The sequence below is a fragment of the Mytilus edulis genome, chromosome 1, assembly GCF_963676685.1.
Source record: "Mytilus edulis chromosome 1, xbMytEdul2.2, whole genome shotgun sequence".
Classification (NCBI taxonomy): domain Eukaryota; kingdom Metazoa; phylum Mollusca; class Bivalvia; order Mytilida; family Mytilidae; genus Mytilus; species Mytilus edulis.
Window position 1 is genome coordinate 98,779,851 of NC_092344.1, and position 13,174 is coordinate 98,793,024.

A 13,174-nucleotide genomic window follows, 5' to 3' on the forward strand; every position below is an offset into this window, starting at 1 on the left:
ATATCTATAGTAAAGGGAAGAATAATGTGTCAATTTTAATGCTTTCAATAAGATAATGGAAGCACTATTGATGATTAATGAAGGTAGTTTCTAGCAGATTATTCCAGACTTTCCCCGAGGATATTTGTGATTGATATTTCAGACAATCCAGTTGTTGTATTGTGCAAAAATATCTAATTTCATATTTATATTTTCTCTTACTAAACGTTTTACCTCAAGTTTCTGTTAAGATAAATATAACTTTACTTGTCTCTTTTATATACTGGTATGTTTATTATTAAGCAGATTTCAAGCAATATATGTAAGTCATCAGTTGTGTGCAGGATTGAACTATACACAGTTTGTTATGCCATTTACTAATAAAAAATGAAGTTTACCTGAAATTGTTGCATATTCAAAGATGTTTCTAATTTGTGCATGCTGAGTTTGTCATTTTCAGACAAATATAAAAAAGAAGATGTGGTATGATTGCCAATGAGACAACTCTCCAAAAAGGTTGTTTTCATGGATTTTCTTTTCGAATTAGTGAAGTCGAGGGTGGGTGGGGATGGTAATGTTTGCTAGTGTTATCCATGTGAAGCTTCAAACTAAGCTATGACACTTTAAAATCACATGTTAATTTCTTCTTGGAAAACCTGCATAGATTGGAGTAATATTATGTTTTAATGATCCTTAGAATTTATTATTTTGGAGCTTTTTGGCCCTGTTGGACAAAATTGCAACTATATTGTAAACATTCTAAATCAATTAGTCACAAATATTGCAACCTTGCCATTTGAGACTTCCTCCCATTTTTTGAAATTCAAAATGGTTTAACATACTACTAGTTGAAATATCATAGTAAAAAAATGTACAAGCTTGTTTTTGAAGGCAGGAGAGGAACAAATATACAGTTATGACATGTATCATGCATTTTGTTAATTAGTTGTTCATTTTATGCTGCTTAAAGTTCACAAATGACCACAAAACTAAGCCACATTTAACATGAGACAATATATGAAAATGCATGTTTAAAGCTGCATCTTGGAAATAATTTCACAGATTTAATTGCTTTTATGCATGAATGATTACATCTTCAAAAATGATTCACAGACTTGAGTAATTCTAACATTGTTTATGACCAATTAGATCCAGGATGGCTGCCAAAATGACTATAATTTAGTATACTGTATATGAACAAAGCACCATATGAGAAAAAAAACACCAAAGAACAACTTTGAGAAACAGTTTGATAAAGAATGTTCTCTCATAAAATCCCAGCCCCCTTTTGTAGGAAAATTTGGTTGATTATATAGGGAATCACTGAAGCATGACTGGAGCTGGCTCCCTTTATGTCAGTCAGTGGGCCCCTTACAAAAAGTTCTGGATCCACCACTGAAAACCTGACAGTATAAACTTTGCATATAGAATTCAATGATTTATACCAGTTCAAATGATCTTGTAATGCTTAATTTGTCATTATTTAGATAAAAAGATCTTTGATTGTTCAGAAATCTAAACAAATTGTTGACTTCAAAAGAAGCAATGACATTTTTTTTTTTATATGCCTTTTATACATGATTTATCTCATCTTATGACTGGGATAATAGACCCCTTCATGGTTAGTTCGGCCATATTGAATAGGGGGCAGATTTTTTTGAAAAAGGTGGAAATAATATGATGATATGGGTAATCCTATGCATGTTTCCAAGCAACTGCTCTGTTTGAATGATGTTTTCCCGTATTTTTAAGACCATTTTTACCCCCATTATGAAAATCTACCCCTATTCAATATGACCAAACGAACTGTGAGGGGGTCTATTGTTTGACAAAACTTCACTGCTTTTGCCTATACCAACATATATGTTTGTTTTATTTTTCAGCAAAAGAATTTATAAGAAATTTAATGTGTAAGGATGCTAAGAAGAGATTTACTTGCAAGTCAGCTATAGCATTTCCATGGTATGTATAACATGTTTGTTTTTGTTTCACTTTTACAAAGATGTGGAGGCCTTCTGTTTCCAGGGGTATCTTTACTAAAATATGGTTCAACCAAAGACATTTTGTCTCACCTTTACAAAGATGTGGAGGCCTTCTGTTTCCAGGGGTATCTTTACTAAAATATGGTTCAACCAAAGACATTTTGTCTCACCTTTACAGAGATGTGGAGGCCTTCTGTTTCCAGGGGTATCTTTACTAAAATATGGTTCAACCAAAGACATTCATATTATCACGATTAATCAGGAAATTATTCTTATCAGCTTAGACAAAAATATCTTGTTTATTCTATAGTTATTTTACATTTCAGGATATCTGGAAATACAGCCTTAGACAAAGATATCCATGCTACTGTTAGTGAAAATATTAAGAAGAATTTTGCAAAGACTAAGTGGAAGGTAAATATAATTAAAAGGAGATGTGAGGTATAGATTAATGAGATAGCAAACTGAGGAAAGAATTTTTTTCAATATTTTTATTCCCCCTGTTGGAGTGAAGTTGGTTTCTGTTCTCTAACTTTATTTTGCCTAAACCAAATGTTATTAAACTTATACAAAAAAGCTAATTATCACAAAACACAGATAAAATTTGAATTTTAATGGCGCCACATCAGCCATTCTAGAATTATGCCCCTTTACCAATTGAAAAATTGCTGAATGTTTCCTTTCTCTAACTTTAGTTTGCCTCAATTGAATGTTATAAAACTGATGCAGAATGCTTATTACTGAAAAATACAGATCAAGTTTGAATTTTGGTGTTGCCACTTTAACTGTTCTACTTATGCCCATTTACAAATGGAAAAAATACTGAATTTTTCGTTTCCATTCTCTAACTTAAGTTTGCCATAACCAAATGTTATGAAATGTATACACATATACTTATAACCACATCACTGAGATTATGAACAAATTAGGGTAGTATCACTTTTACCGTTCTTCAGTTATGTCCCTTTATAAAGGAGTAGGTTTTTGGCCCAAAATATAGCAGTTTTACAAAATTGTTAAAATGTATACTTTTAGTTATTTATTGGACAGTAGAAGGCTTCTTCTAGATAAATATGGGCTGTGTTTGACAATACAATGCACATATATCGGGTACTAGCATCATTAAGTCATGCTTAATTACTGAAATCTTCACACTTTTAGCATTTTAGTTATATTTATAACTTATACTTAAATGAAAGTGGCCGCATTCGTGCATTCATGTTCATTATTAATATTGAAATGTAAGTTGTATTTGATGATAATACATAACATATATAAAGGTTGAGGATGAACACGGATGCAGCCACTTTCATTTTTGATAAAAACCATCTGAAAAGTGACAATTTTTGGCATATTTGATAGATTTTTCATATTTAACATAGAATCTGTGCGTTTTTAATGAGTAAATCAGTTAAAATCTTTTACATGTACTTATTGAATCAACTAAAATAGACACCAAAGGTGGTACCTAACACTACAGGGAGCTAACTCTGTAAAGTCAGCTAAACGTTTTAATTACGTTGTGTTGTTTAGTGATCACAATTGGTGTTTGTCAAACTGCTATATAACCAGTGAAATTTTTCTGATAAAATGGTTGGTTCAAAATTTTTGAAATCTTTGTATTTTTGTTAAATGGTCAAAGTAAATACTTTGTCAAAATTTTATGAAAATTAAACAAGCCAAATTAATTTCAGTGAAAGTGTTGGGTACCACCTTAAGTGTTTAAAAAGTGTCTAAAATCTTTCGTCAAAAGAACTTGAAATTTGAGGCCAAAATCTGCCCTTAGCGGACCTACTCCTTTATGTGATATGCAAGTGGGGGCATTATCTGTGTTCATGGGGACAATCTGTGTCCATGGGGACACATTCCTCATTTATTTTCTAATTAGGTTTTGAATATGATGCCCTTTTTGGGGATACAGAAGATTAAAGTTACATATTTAGAATGTTTTAAATAACCAATTTCATTATTTTAAGCTTTATGTATTCTCTGAACTTTGATATCAAATAATTTAATAATTGAAACTCTTGTTCTTAAAGAACTACATGTATATCACAGACAATATGTAATAATATTTCATTTTTTTCTTTGTTACAGCAAGCCTTTAATGCAACAGCTGTGATTAGACAGATGAAGAAATTAGCAATGAATAAGGAGGACCATTCTCAATCACACAGACCAACAGCATCGGCCAGTCTACACACCTAGCATACTTGTCTCCTTTTAAGACTGTGGCATATTTTCATGTTTAACAAGACTGCAGTCCGATGTGTTATTCCAATGAAGTTTGGAATCTGCAGGTGTCTGAGACCATATGATAAGTCATGTGACTGTTTTTATTGCTTTGGTGCAGATATGATGAGTTATGTAGACGTATTGATAATGCATACATGTACTGTGTATTTATCACATATGTTTATGACCTGTTTAAGTTAATATTTAAGAATTCCATGTAAAAATTATTTATAAGTTTCCAGATTTTAAGAACAATTTGCTTTAGATTATTTTTAGCGTCTTTCAACATTTGAAAGAAAAATGCATTGGGTCTGCCATTTTGTTAAAACAAAGTTCTGAACCAGAAATAACCATTGATTGTTAATTGGCATATAAAATTACCCAGCATGCACTTAAAAACACAGGACCCTATAAGTTAAATAGGGGCAGAAACTAGAATTTGTCCCCTGTAAATTGTTGTTGTTTTATGTCCCCAGATAAAGACATAGACGGTTGTTTTCTCATGTTGTTTCCCATGACTTTTATTACCTTATCTTGCTTACAGGTTTCTTCTTTTAAGTAGTCCCAAGTTGGTTAGATCCCCCTACATGTGTATACAACATTCAGATGATCATACATGTATATGCGATGGTTGACCCTAAATTTGTATTCAGTGGTTAGATGACCCATATGTGTATACACTTGTTGACCCTACATGTATATTCTTTAATGGTTAGATGTCCCATATTTGTATCCACTTGTTGACCCTACATATACATTCTTCAATGGTTAGATGACCCACATGTGTATACAATTTTTAGATGACCCTACATATACATTCTTCAATGGTTAGATGACCCACATGTGTATACAATTTTTAGATGACCCTACATGTGTATACAATGGTTAGATGACCCCACATGTGTATACATTATTTAGATGAACCTACATGTGTATATTATGGTTGACCCTACATGTGTATATAAATCTTCAGTCCAGTATCAATTCTGTGTAGGTGTATACATTCCAATTGCTTGGACAAAACCTCACCAGACCAGTATTGGTTTAAAGAAATAAAGGGGTCTAAGGGACTGAAAGGGACATATGCCTAAAATAATTACTTATATTTCAAGTCAGATTTCAATGCTATTGTTCAATTGAATTTCTCAAGAAAACAATTTTGTACCAGAATCATCAAAGCTTTGCTGTAACTATATCAATTTTTAAGATTGTATGTATTTTCCAGCAAATTATTGCATGTTTTACAGCTTTAAACAATACTTTGTCCATGTCTACATTATTTACTCATGCTCAACTTCCCTGATGTCTACTTGCTGCTAGTGTATCCTGCTGCATAAAGTGTAGGCCATTTTCCAACATGATATTATAGTAGCAACCATTTATTTTACTTGAAAGTAAAAACGTTTAAGTTTTGAAAATGTGTTGTACAGTGTGTTTTATCAAATAAAAATGGCACTTTTCTGTCTCTTATATGTCTATTTTTATTTCAAGAACCAGTTAACATTGACATTTCAGTATTGTGCATCTCATTTTACACTTGACGAGTGATTGCTCATGATTATTTTTAGTGTACGTCTACAAATGATTAAATTTCAATCACTAAATATCTGTTTGTATTGTGACCAACAAATGCTCCCTTTAGCTGAAACACTGTGGATATAATAGTAAATAAAACATTATTCTTTGTATAGATAAATTCCTCATTTTTCTTTTCTACAAATTATTTTTTGAACAGTGTTGAAACATCATATATGTAAACAGGAAATCAAGTAATGTTTGCTAATGAATAAGCACTATTAATTTAATATAAACAAGAAAAAACCCACCTTCATGTATTTTATATCTGCCATTTTTATTTATGTAGGACAGCTTTACAGCACTTGCCATAAAACATGATATTAGCATTTCCAACTCTACTAATAATCCTGTTTGTTTTAATTTTTTTTTAAATGGAGATGACAGATTATTTTTTTGTTTAGAGTATTACATCATATGGTATCAGTGTGTAAGAGAAAGGAAAGTGAGTGCATATATTTTTAATAAATTTTCATTGATATTTTGAAAATTAAAGCAGTAATGACTTGTAGTTGAAACAATTTTTTCATTGACATTGTTAATATGGGTTGTAATTTTGCAGATGTATAATCATTTAAAAAAAAACAAAGAAAAGTCTTATATAATTGTTGGAAAATTATCAAAAGAGTTACACACTTTTATTGTATGTGTCATTCAAAAATAAGTATTTTTTGGAAAGAAAAAAACAAGTAAAGAGTTGAATTCCTTAGTAATTGTATGTCTGTGTATCATGTAGAAGGTATCAGTGTCATGAATGTTGTTTCAAGTGGGAGATTATTTAGTGTTTATTTCATTCGATTTCATATAATTTATTCATCTCTCTCAGTTTCAATTGCATTATTTGAATTTAGAATCAAAAGTCATATATATCATAACGTATGCATGGTTTTAAATTATTTATGTTGTTTACTGTGAAATGTTGAACCCCTTGAGAAAAGGTGGTGAATATTTTCCTTCAGTCATTCTATTGAAATTTAACATTGTAACGTTATTCATAATTGTTTTTTATTTGAATTGTCATATGCTATTAAGGTTTTGCTGATGATGTAAATGGCTTTTAAGTTTACAGGTTGTAAACTGTTTGGTTCTGAAAAAAGTATGTAGTTTTTGATTGAATTTTATGACAATTATGGTAAATATGTAAATTATTTCTAAAAAAATCATTACAGATTAATATTAGATCTACGCAAAAGCAATTGATTATTGAATTTATATATCAATATAAATATTTTTTTGATTTTCAATGAATGTTACACGTTATACAAAAATTAAGAAATTGAGTCAAAATTGATGAACAAATTGATGCCTAAATATCACAAAAAGGTTTGTTCACACTGTAATTCAAATGTTTTTATTCGTTATGTTTTGAGTTACTCAAGTGGGTTTTTATTAGAAACTAGGTAAATTAAACAACAAAATTATTGGACATTTGACATTGTAGCCATCAGCAGATATCTTTCGTCTTTCTTGTACATTATAGCAATCCAAAATATTATTTTGATTTGTCATTCGAGCTATTGAAATTATCTAGTTTTTATAATGACAAGAAATAGATAAAATTAGATTAAATTGATCAGATAAATAGTACTACTCTTTAGAAAAATACATTTTAAAGGCAGCAAATATATTCCAATGTTTTAAATTAGAATTGAGGATGACTTTATTTATAATACTTGTAATTTTCATATCACTAAATTGAAGCTTACACATGACAAATAGTTATCTGGAAATAGAGTGTAATAGGTGTCCATCATAACAAAAGTTGTGTCCACAATACAAGTGTTCCTACTTGTAGACATGTTCCAGTCTTATAACACTCGACTTCTTCAGCCCTCGTATGTAATGGTATGATGAGTGAATAATTTATTATATTAAAATTAAGAAGTAAATTTTTGAAACATTCCAAGTCCCATGACTAAATTATAACAGTAGGGTTAATATCTAAATTATGTATATTATTTCTGCAGTGTTTATTTTGGGTTGGTGATTGTTGTTGTATTACAATGTGGAGAAAATAATTACTTTAGACCATAAACATATTTTATGTAATAAATTATTACTTTGTGTAAGTATGTAGGAAATTATAACACTTTTATTCTTTTAGACATACATTATGTTGTTAAGGAATAACTTAGTGTATACATTATAACAATGTGTGATGATTAAAAAAAAGTTTAGAACAATTAATGCATATAGAGATAAGTACATCATAAGGAAACATGAAGAAATCTTTCTTCAGATTTTTGTACAGAGACTTGTACTTATAATGTTTTGGCATACACTTATAGGGTTTTCAGTTAACAATTCAAATTTTATGCTTATCTCTGTTAATTGGATTTACTTTAAGATACATATGAAAATAGTCATCATTTGGTTCAAATGTTTTTAATGCAGTCAGTTATGCAATTTTGTTTGGCAGGGATTCTTAAAATATTGGAAATGTATTAAATCTTGTTGGCTGTTTTCAAGACATTTTTTCTTAAATTGGTAAAAATAAATTCTGTTTATACTCTGTTGATATTACTGGTAACAACTTATGTTTCTTGTGCATTATTTTTTCTCCTCAAAGAATTTACAATGCCATAAATATCATAATAACATTAGTCTGTTTTGTATGACTGATGGTCTTCATATTCATAAATTATGAGTGTTTAGAGCAAGTGTATTAACAAAATGTATGTAGTATGATATGTATTGATAATAATTATGGGTATATTTTAAAGTTTTATTCTTGATCTTAAAATTATACGCTAGATTAGAATGGCATAGAAAAAAATAAGTACAAACATAGGTTATATTTATATATTTATTGATGATAAATAGTAATTTGTGTAAGCAATTAGGAGTTCTGGATACAGTTTTGGTCTCAGTTTGTCAAGTTTAAATTTACTTTACTATGGACTCACTGGGACTCAAAATTTCAAAAAATGATTAGTCCCAGGACTCACCACAAAAGTTCCTAGTGAGAACCCTGTGTTAATTTAGAGAGATGATTTGGTTCAAGTTTTATGTCGGGTACCAACAGTGGTAAAAGGATATCTGTATTTAACGCTATACAAAACCAGGTGAAGTTAGTTATCCAGAATTTCATGTGAATTGCATTTTAACTGTTATAACTGTTTAAAAATCCAGTACTTAAGCAGTCTAATATATGAATTGCTATAATTGAGAAAAACTACGTAGAAATTTTCCTGCATTCAAGACACAACTAGGTTATGACATTCCCCCCCTATTTTATTATACATTTGTACATGTATATTAAAACCAGTAAAAGTAAACTTTACCAAAAATTTTGAATGTGTAGATTCATGCAATTTTAAGCTAATACTAAAGAAATAATTATGAATAAAACAATTTCTGTTTTATTTCTGTTTTATATTTGGAATTATAATTATTCAGTGATGGTTCATCTTATATATAAAATGTATTAAAGTTCTTTTCATTTTATGATTCAAATTAAATATTTATTAATGCTACAACCATCTATGTTTTATGATAGGTAGAACAGATCTAAATAAAGCAAATAAAAGACTTCAAATCATACAGATCATATATCATTACTGCTTAACAGTGGAATTTTAAAGTTTCGCATATAAAAATGACTGGATCACAATCAGTTTAGGCTTTCCATGTTGATTTTTTTCTTGTTGATGTTGTTATTTTGGACTTTTTTGTCTTAAAAGTCTATTAAAATTTGTACTTTACTTTATTTTTTCTAAATGTATGTTTATATTTCTGCACTTTTCAACATAAATACTTTAAATTGTTTATTCGTCTTCAAAATTTACTCTGAAGATAGAACATGCATTTAAAAATACTTACATAGTGCATGTAATATCATTTCTTTCATTACTTTGAGATGGATTGCTCAATGTAGTTGACATTAAACTAATTATCCTGCCACATTTTAATAGGCCTACATGATGCTTACCCTTTTATTCAAAAATACAATACACAATGCTTACCATTCTGTCAATTTGCATATGTTTAACGATCGACTTTTATGGAGAGGAATGCTGCAATTCATAATGTTGCTAGAGTATGCTACCTTCTATGATTCCCAAAGACTTCACAAAAACTTCTTCAGGACTGCTCAAACTCAAATATTTGAATGCCAGGGATGGTTTGTTTTCTGTTTGAATTGTTTTTCATTTGTTGTTAAGGGATCATTTATAACTTACATGGGATATGACTGAGTTTTGCTCGTTGTTGAAGCCCATACTGTGACCTATGGTTGTTAGCTTTTCTGGTGGAGAGTTTTACTGTTTACAAAAATTTAAATTTTTCGAACAACTAAGGATTTTCTTATCCCAGGCATAGATAACCTTAGCCGTATTTGGCACAACTTTTTGGAATTTTTGATCCTCAATGCTCTTTAACTTTGTTCTTGTTTGGCTTTATAATATTTTGATATGACCGTCACTGATGAGTCTTATAAAGACGAAACGTGCGTCTGGCGTACTAAATTATAATCCTGGTACCTTTGATAACTATTGTCATTGTCATACACCATGAGTTTGAGAATTAATTCTATCATTCAAAAGAGGGACGAAAAATACCAAAGGGACAGTCAAACTCATAAATCTAAAACAAACTGACAACGTCATGGCTAAAAATGAAAAAGACAAACAAAAAACAGCACACATGACACAACATAGAAAACTAAAGAATAAACAACACGAACCCCCCCCCAAAAAACTAGGGGTGATCTCAGGTGCTCCAGAAGGGTAAGCAGATCCTGCTCCACATGTGGCACCCGTCGTGTTGCTTATGTGATAACAAATCTGGTAAATAGTCTAATTTGGTAGGTCACATTCATGAAAGGGAAGGGGATTGTAGTTACGACGTAAGGAACATATCCGATATCATTTGTGAAAGGTTATTTCATAACGGTCAACCAACTCGTGATGGCGTCCATAAAATTTATGAAGGGATGATATCAACTTCACCATTTGGAACTCTTGGTTTAATAGCTTCCTTGTGAGCAGCAACCCTCTATCAAGAAAATCACGATAGGAAATGCAAGCACGGGAATATCGTATCAATTGGGAGATATATACCCCGTATGCAGGTGCTGCTGGAATGTTGCTACTTAGAAATGGAAAATTCACAATTGGAAAGCTGAAATCATCTCTTTTGTTGTAACGTTTTGTTTTCAACCGACCCTCATTGTCAATTTCTAGATGTAAGTCAAGATATGAGGCTGACTTAACTGTATCTGTAGTATCCTTTATCTCTAGCTCGATGGGATAGATGCGTTCCACATAGTCACCAAATTTTGAATTATTTAGTGAAAGAACATCATCTATATAGTGGAAAGTAGAGTTAATGGATATTGCTAACTTCGTATCTTTCTTCCTAAGAAGTTCCTGCATGAAGTCAAGCTCATAATAATAAAATGACAAGTCGGCAAGTAGAGGGGCACAGTTTGTTCCCATTGGAATGACGACAGTCTGTTGAAAAACATGTCCTCCGAACGTAACAAATATGTTGTCAATCAAGAAATCAAGCATCTTGATAATATCAGTTTCAGAGAATTTTTTGTTTAAATCAGAGTGGTCCTTTACAAAGTAGGATTTATCCCTCCCTAAGACAAGATACTTGTATCTACGTTGGCCTTTTTTTTTATAAAGCAAAGCAATATTCAATCTATGAATGTGGTATAAATTTGAGCTGATTGCTGGGTTAGTATCTAACCATCTGTTACAAGTTATATGGTTTGCTACTCACCCCTACATATCCATGGAGGGTAAGCAAAATCCATATGGGGTGAGGACAAAGACTTTATCGTCTATGGATTCACTTGAGGTCAGTAGAGAACTCTATAACGAAGTATCGCAAACAGGACTTTTCCTGTTAAGTTATGTATAAAAATTAGCAATGAAATAAAAAAAAACATTAATCAATGACATCACAATTAATAGTAAACATGATATCATGAACCCCATATTAAATTTTGCTCATATGGATTCATAGGGGATTACTACGTGAAGTCATCAAACCATAAAGTCATAATTTATTTGAGATGCGATAATATCAATAACTGACTGAAGTTGTGACTCCTTGGAAAAAAAAATCAGTTTAATGATTTCTTTATCTTTTCCTTAACCTTTGGACTGATTGCATTGAATAATACGATGTTTTTCCTGTGCAGAGAGTGGTCCTTCAGGGGTAATTTCTACCCCAAGTATTAAGAAAACTGTAGTTGCCATAGTGGTGTACGAAAGGTCATTTGAATCAAAAATGTAATTCAGTTTGAATATATGAACAGCATATTGAATTATTGACCTAGAAAAATTCCAAGAAAAAAAATACATATCAATTTATATCTTTATCCATGTGAAAATGGAGGCAAAATAAAGACATCATATGAGAACCTAACAACATATATTAAAAATTTGAAAATACGGAGACGTGGTATATATCTAACGAGACAACTTTCCACAAGAGACCAAATAACATAGAAATAAACAACTATTGGCCAAACAATCCATACAAGAAAACTAACTGCCTAATTTATGTACAAAATAATGAATAAGCAACAACATGCTACACAGCAACCAACGACAACCACTGAATTACAGGCTCCAAACTTAACTATTAGCCTGTCAACCTGTCAAATCTTCCAATAAAATCCTGTATGTTTACCCATGACAAACATTAAATTAATCATATTGATAATTAGGTTCCGTTAAGAGCAGTCTATCACCTCAACAATTGCACTGCTACCTAAATACCTCATTGAAAATTTTATTTTGCAAAATCACTGTACTGATTTGATGTAATGAAGTCTGTGAAAAAGCACAAATCTGAGACCTCCCGAAAACCATTCAAGAGGGACGAAAGATACTAGAGGAACAGTCAAACTCATAGATTAAAAATAAACAACGCCATGGCTAAAAATAAAAAGACAAACAGAAAACACCAACCAAATACTGGAGGTGATCTCAGGTGCTCTTGAAGGGTAAGCAGATCCTGCTCCACATGTGGCACCCGTCGTGTTGCTTATGTTATTACAAATCTGGTAAAAAGTCTAATTTGGTAGGTCACAATCGTGAAACAAGAAGGGTTATGTAGTTGCAACATAAGAAACATTTCCGATATCATTTGTGAAACGTTAGTCCATAACGGCCAATCAACTCGTGATACAACATAAGAAACATATCCGATATCATCTGTGAAACGGTTAGTTTATAACGGTCAATCAACTCGTGATATAACAGAAGAAACATATCCGATATCATCTGTGAAACGGTTAGTTCATAACGGTCAATCAACTCGTGATGGCGTCCATAAAATTTACGATGGGATGATTTTTACTTCACCATTTGGAACTCTTGGTTTAATATCTCCTTGTGAGCAGCAATCCTCTATCAAGGAAATCTTGATGGGAAATACAAGCC

At 31.1% G+C, this 13,174-nt stretch overlaps 1 protein-coding gene across 1 annotated transcript in view; it reads left to right on the forward strand.

Annotated features, from left to right (window-relative positions):
• LOC139497360 (calcium/calmodulin-dependent protein kinase type 1-like) overlaps positions 1-9,539 on the forward strand; it is a 55,848-nt gene extending 46,309 nt beyond the window's left edge. Inside the window, exons 8-10 of the mRNA XM_071285575.1 lie at positions 1,863-1,941; positions 2,288-2,375; positions 4,059-9,539. Of these exons, the coding sequence (XP_071141676.1) occupies positions 1,863-1,941; positions 2,288-2,375; positions 4,059-4,169 (278 nt within the window). The 3' untranslated portion in view covers positions 4,170-9,539. The remainder of the gene's footprint in view (positions 1-1,862; positions 1,942-2,287; positions 2,376-4,058) is intronic.
• The last annotated feature ends 3,635 nt before the right edge of the window (positions 9,540-13,174 follow it).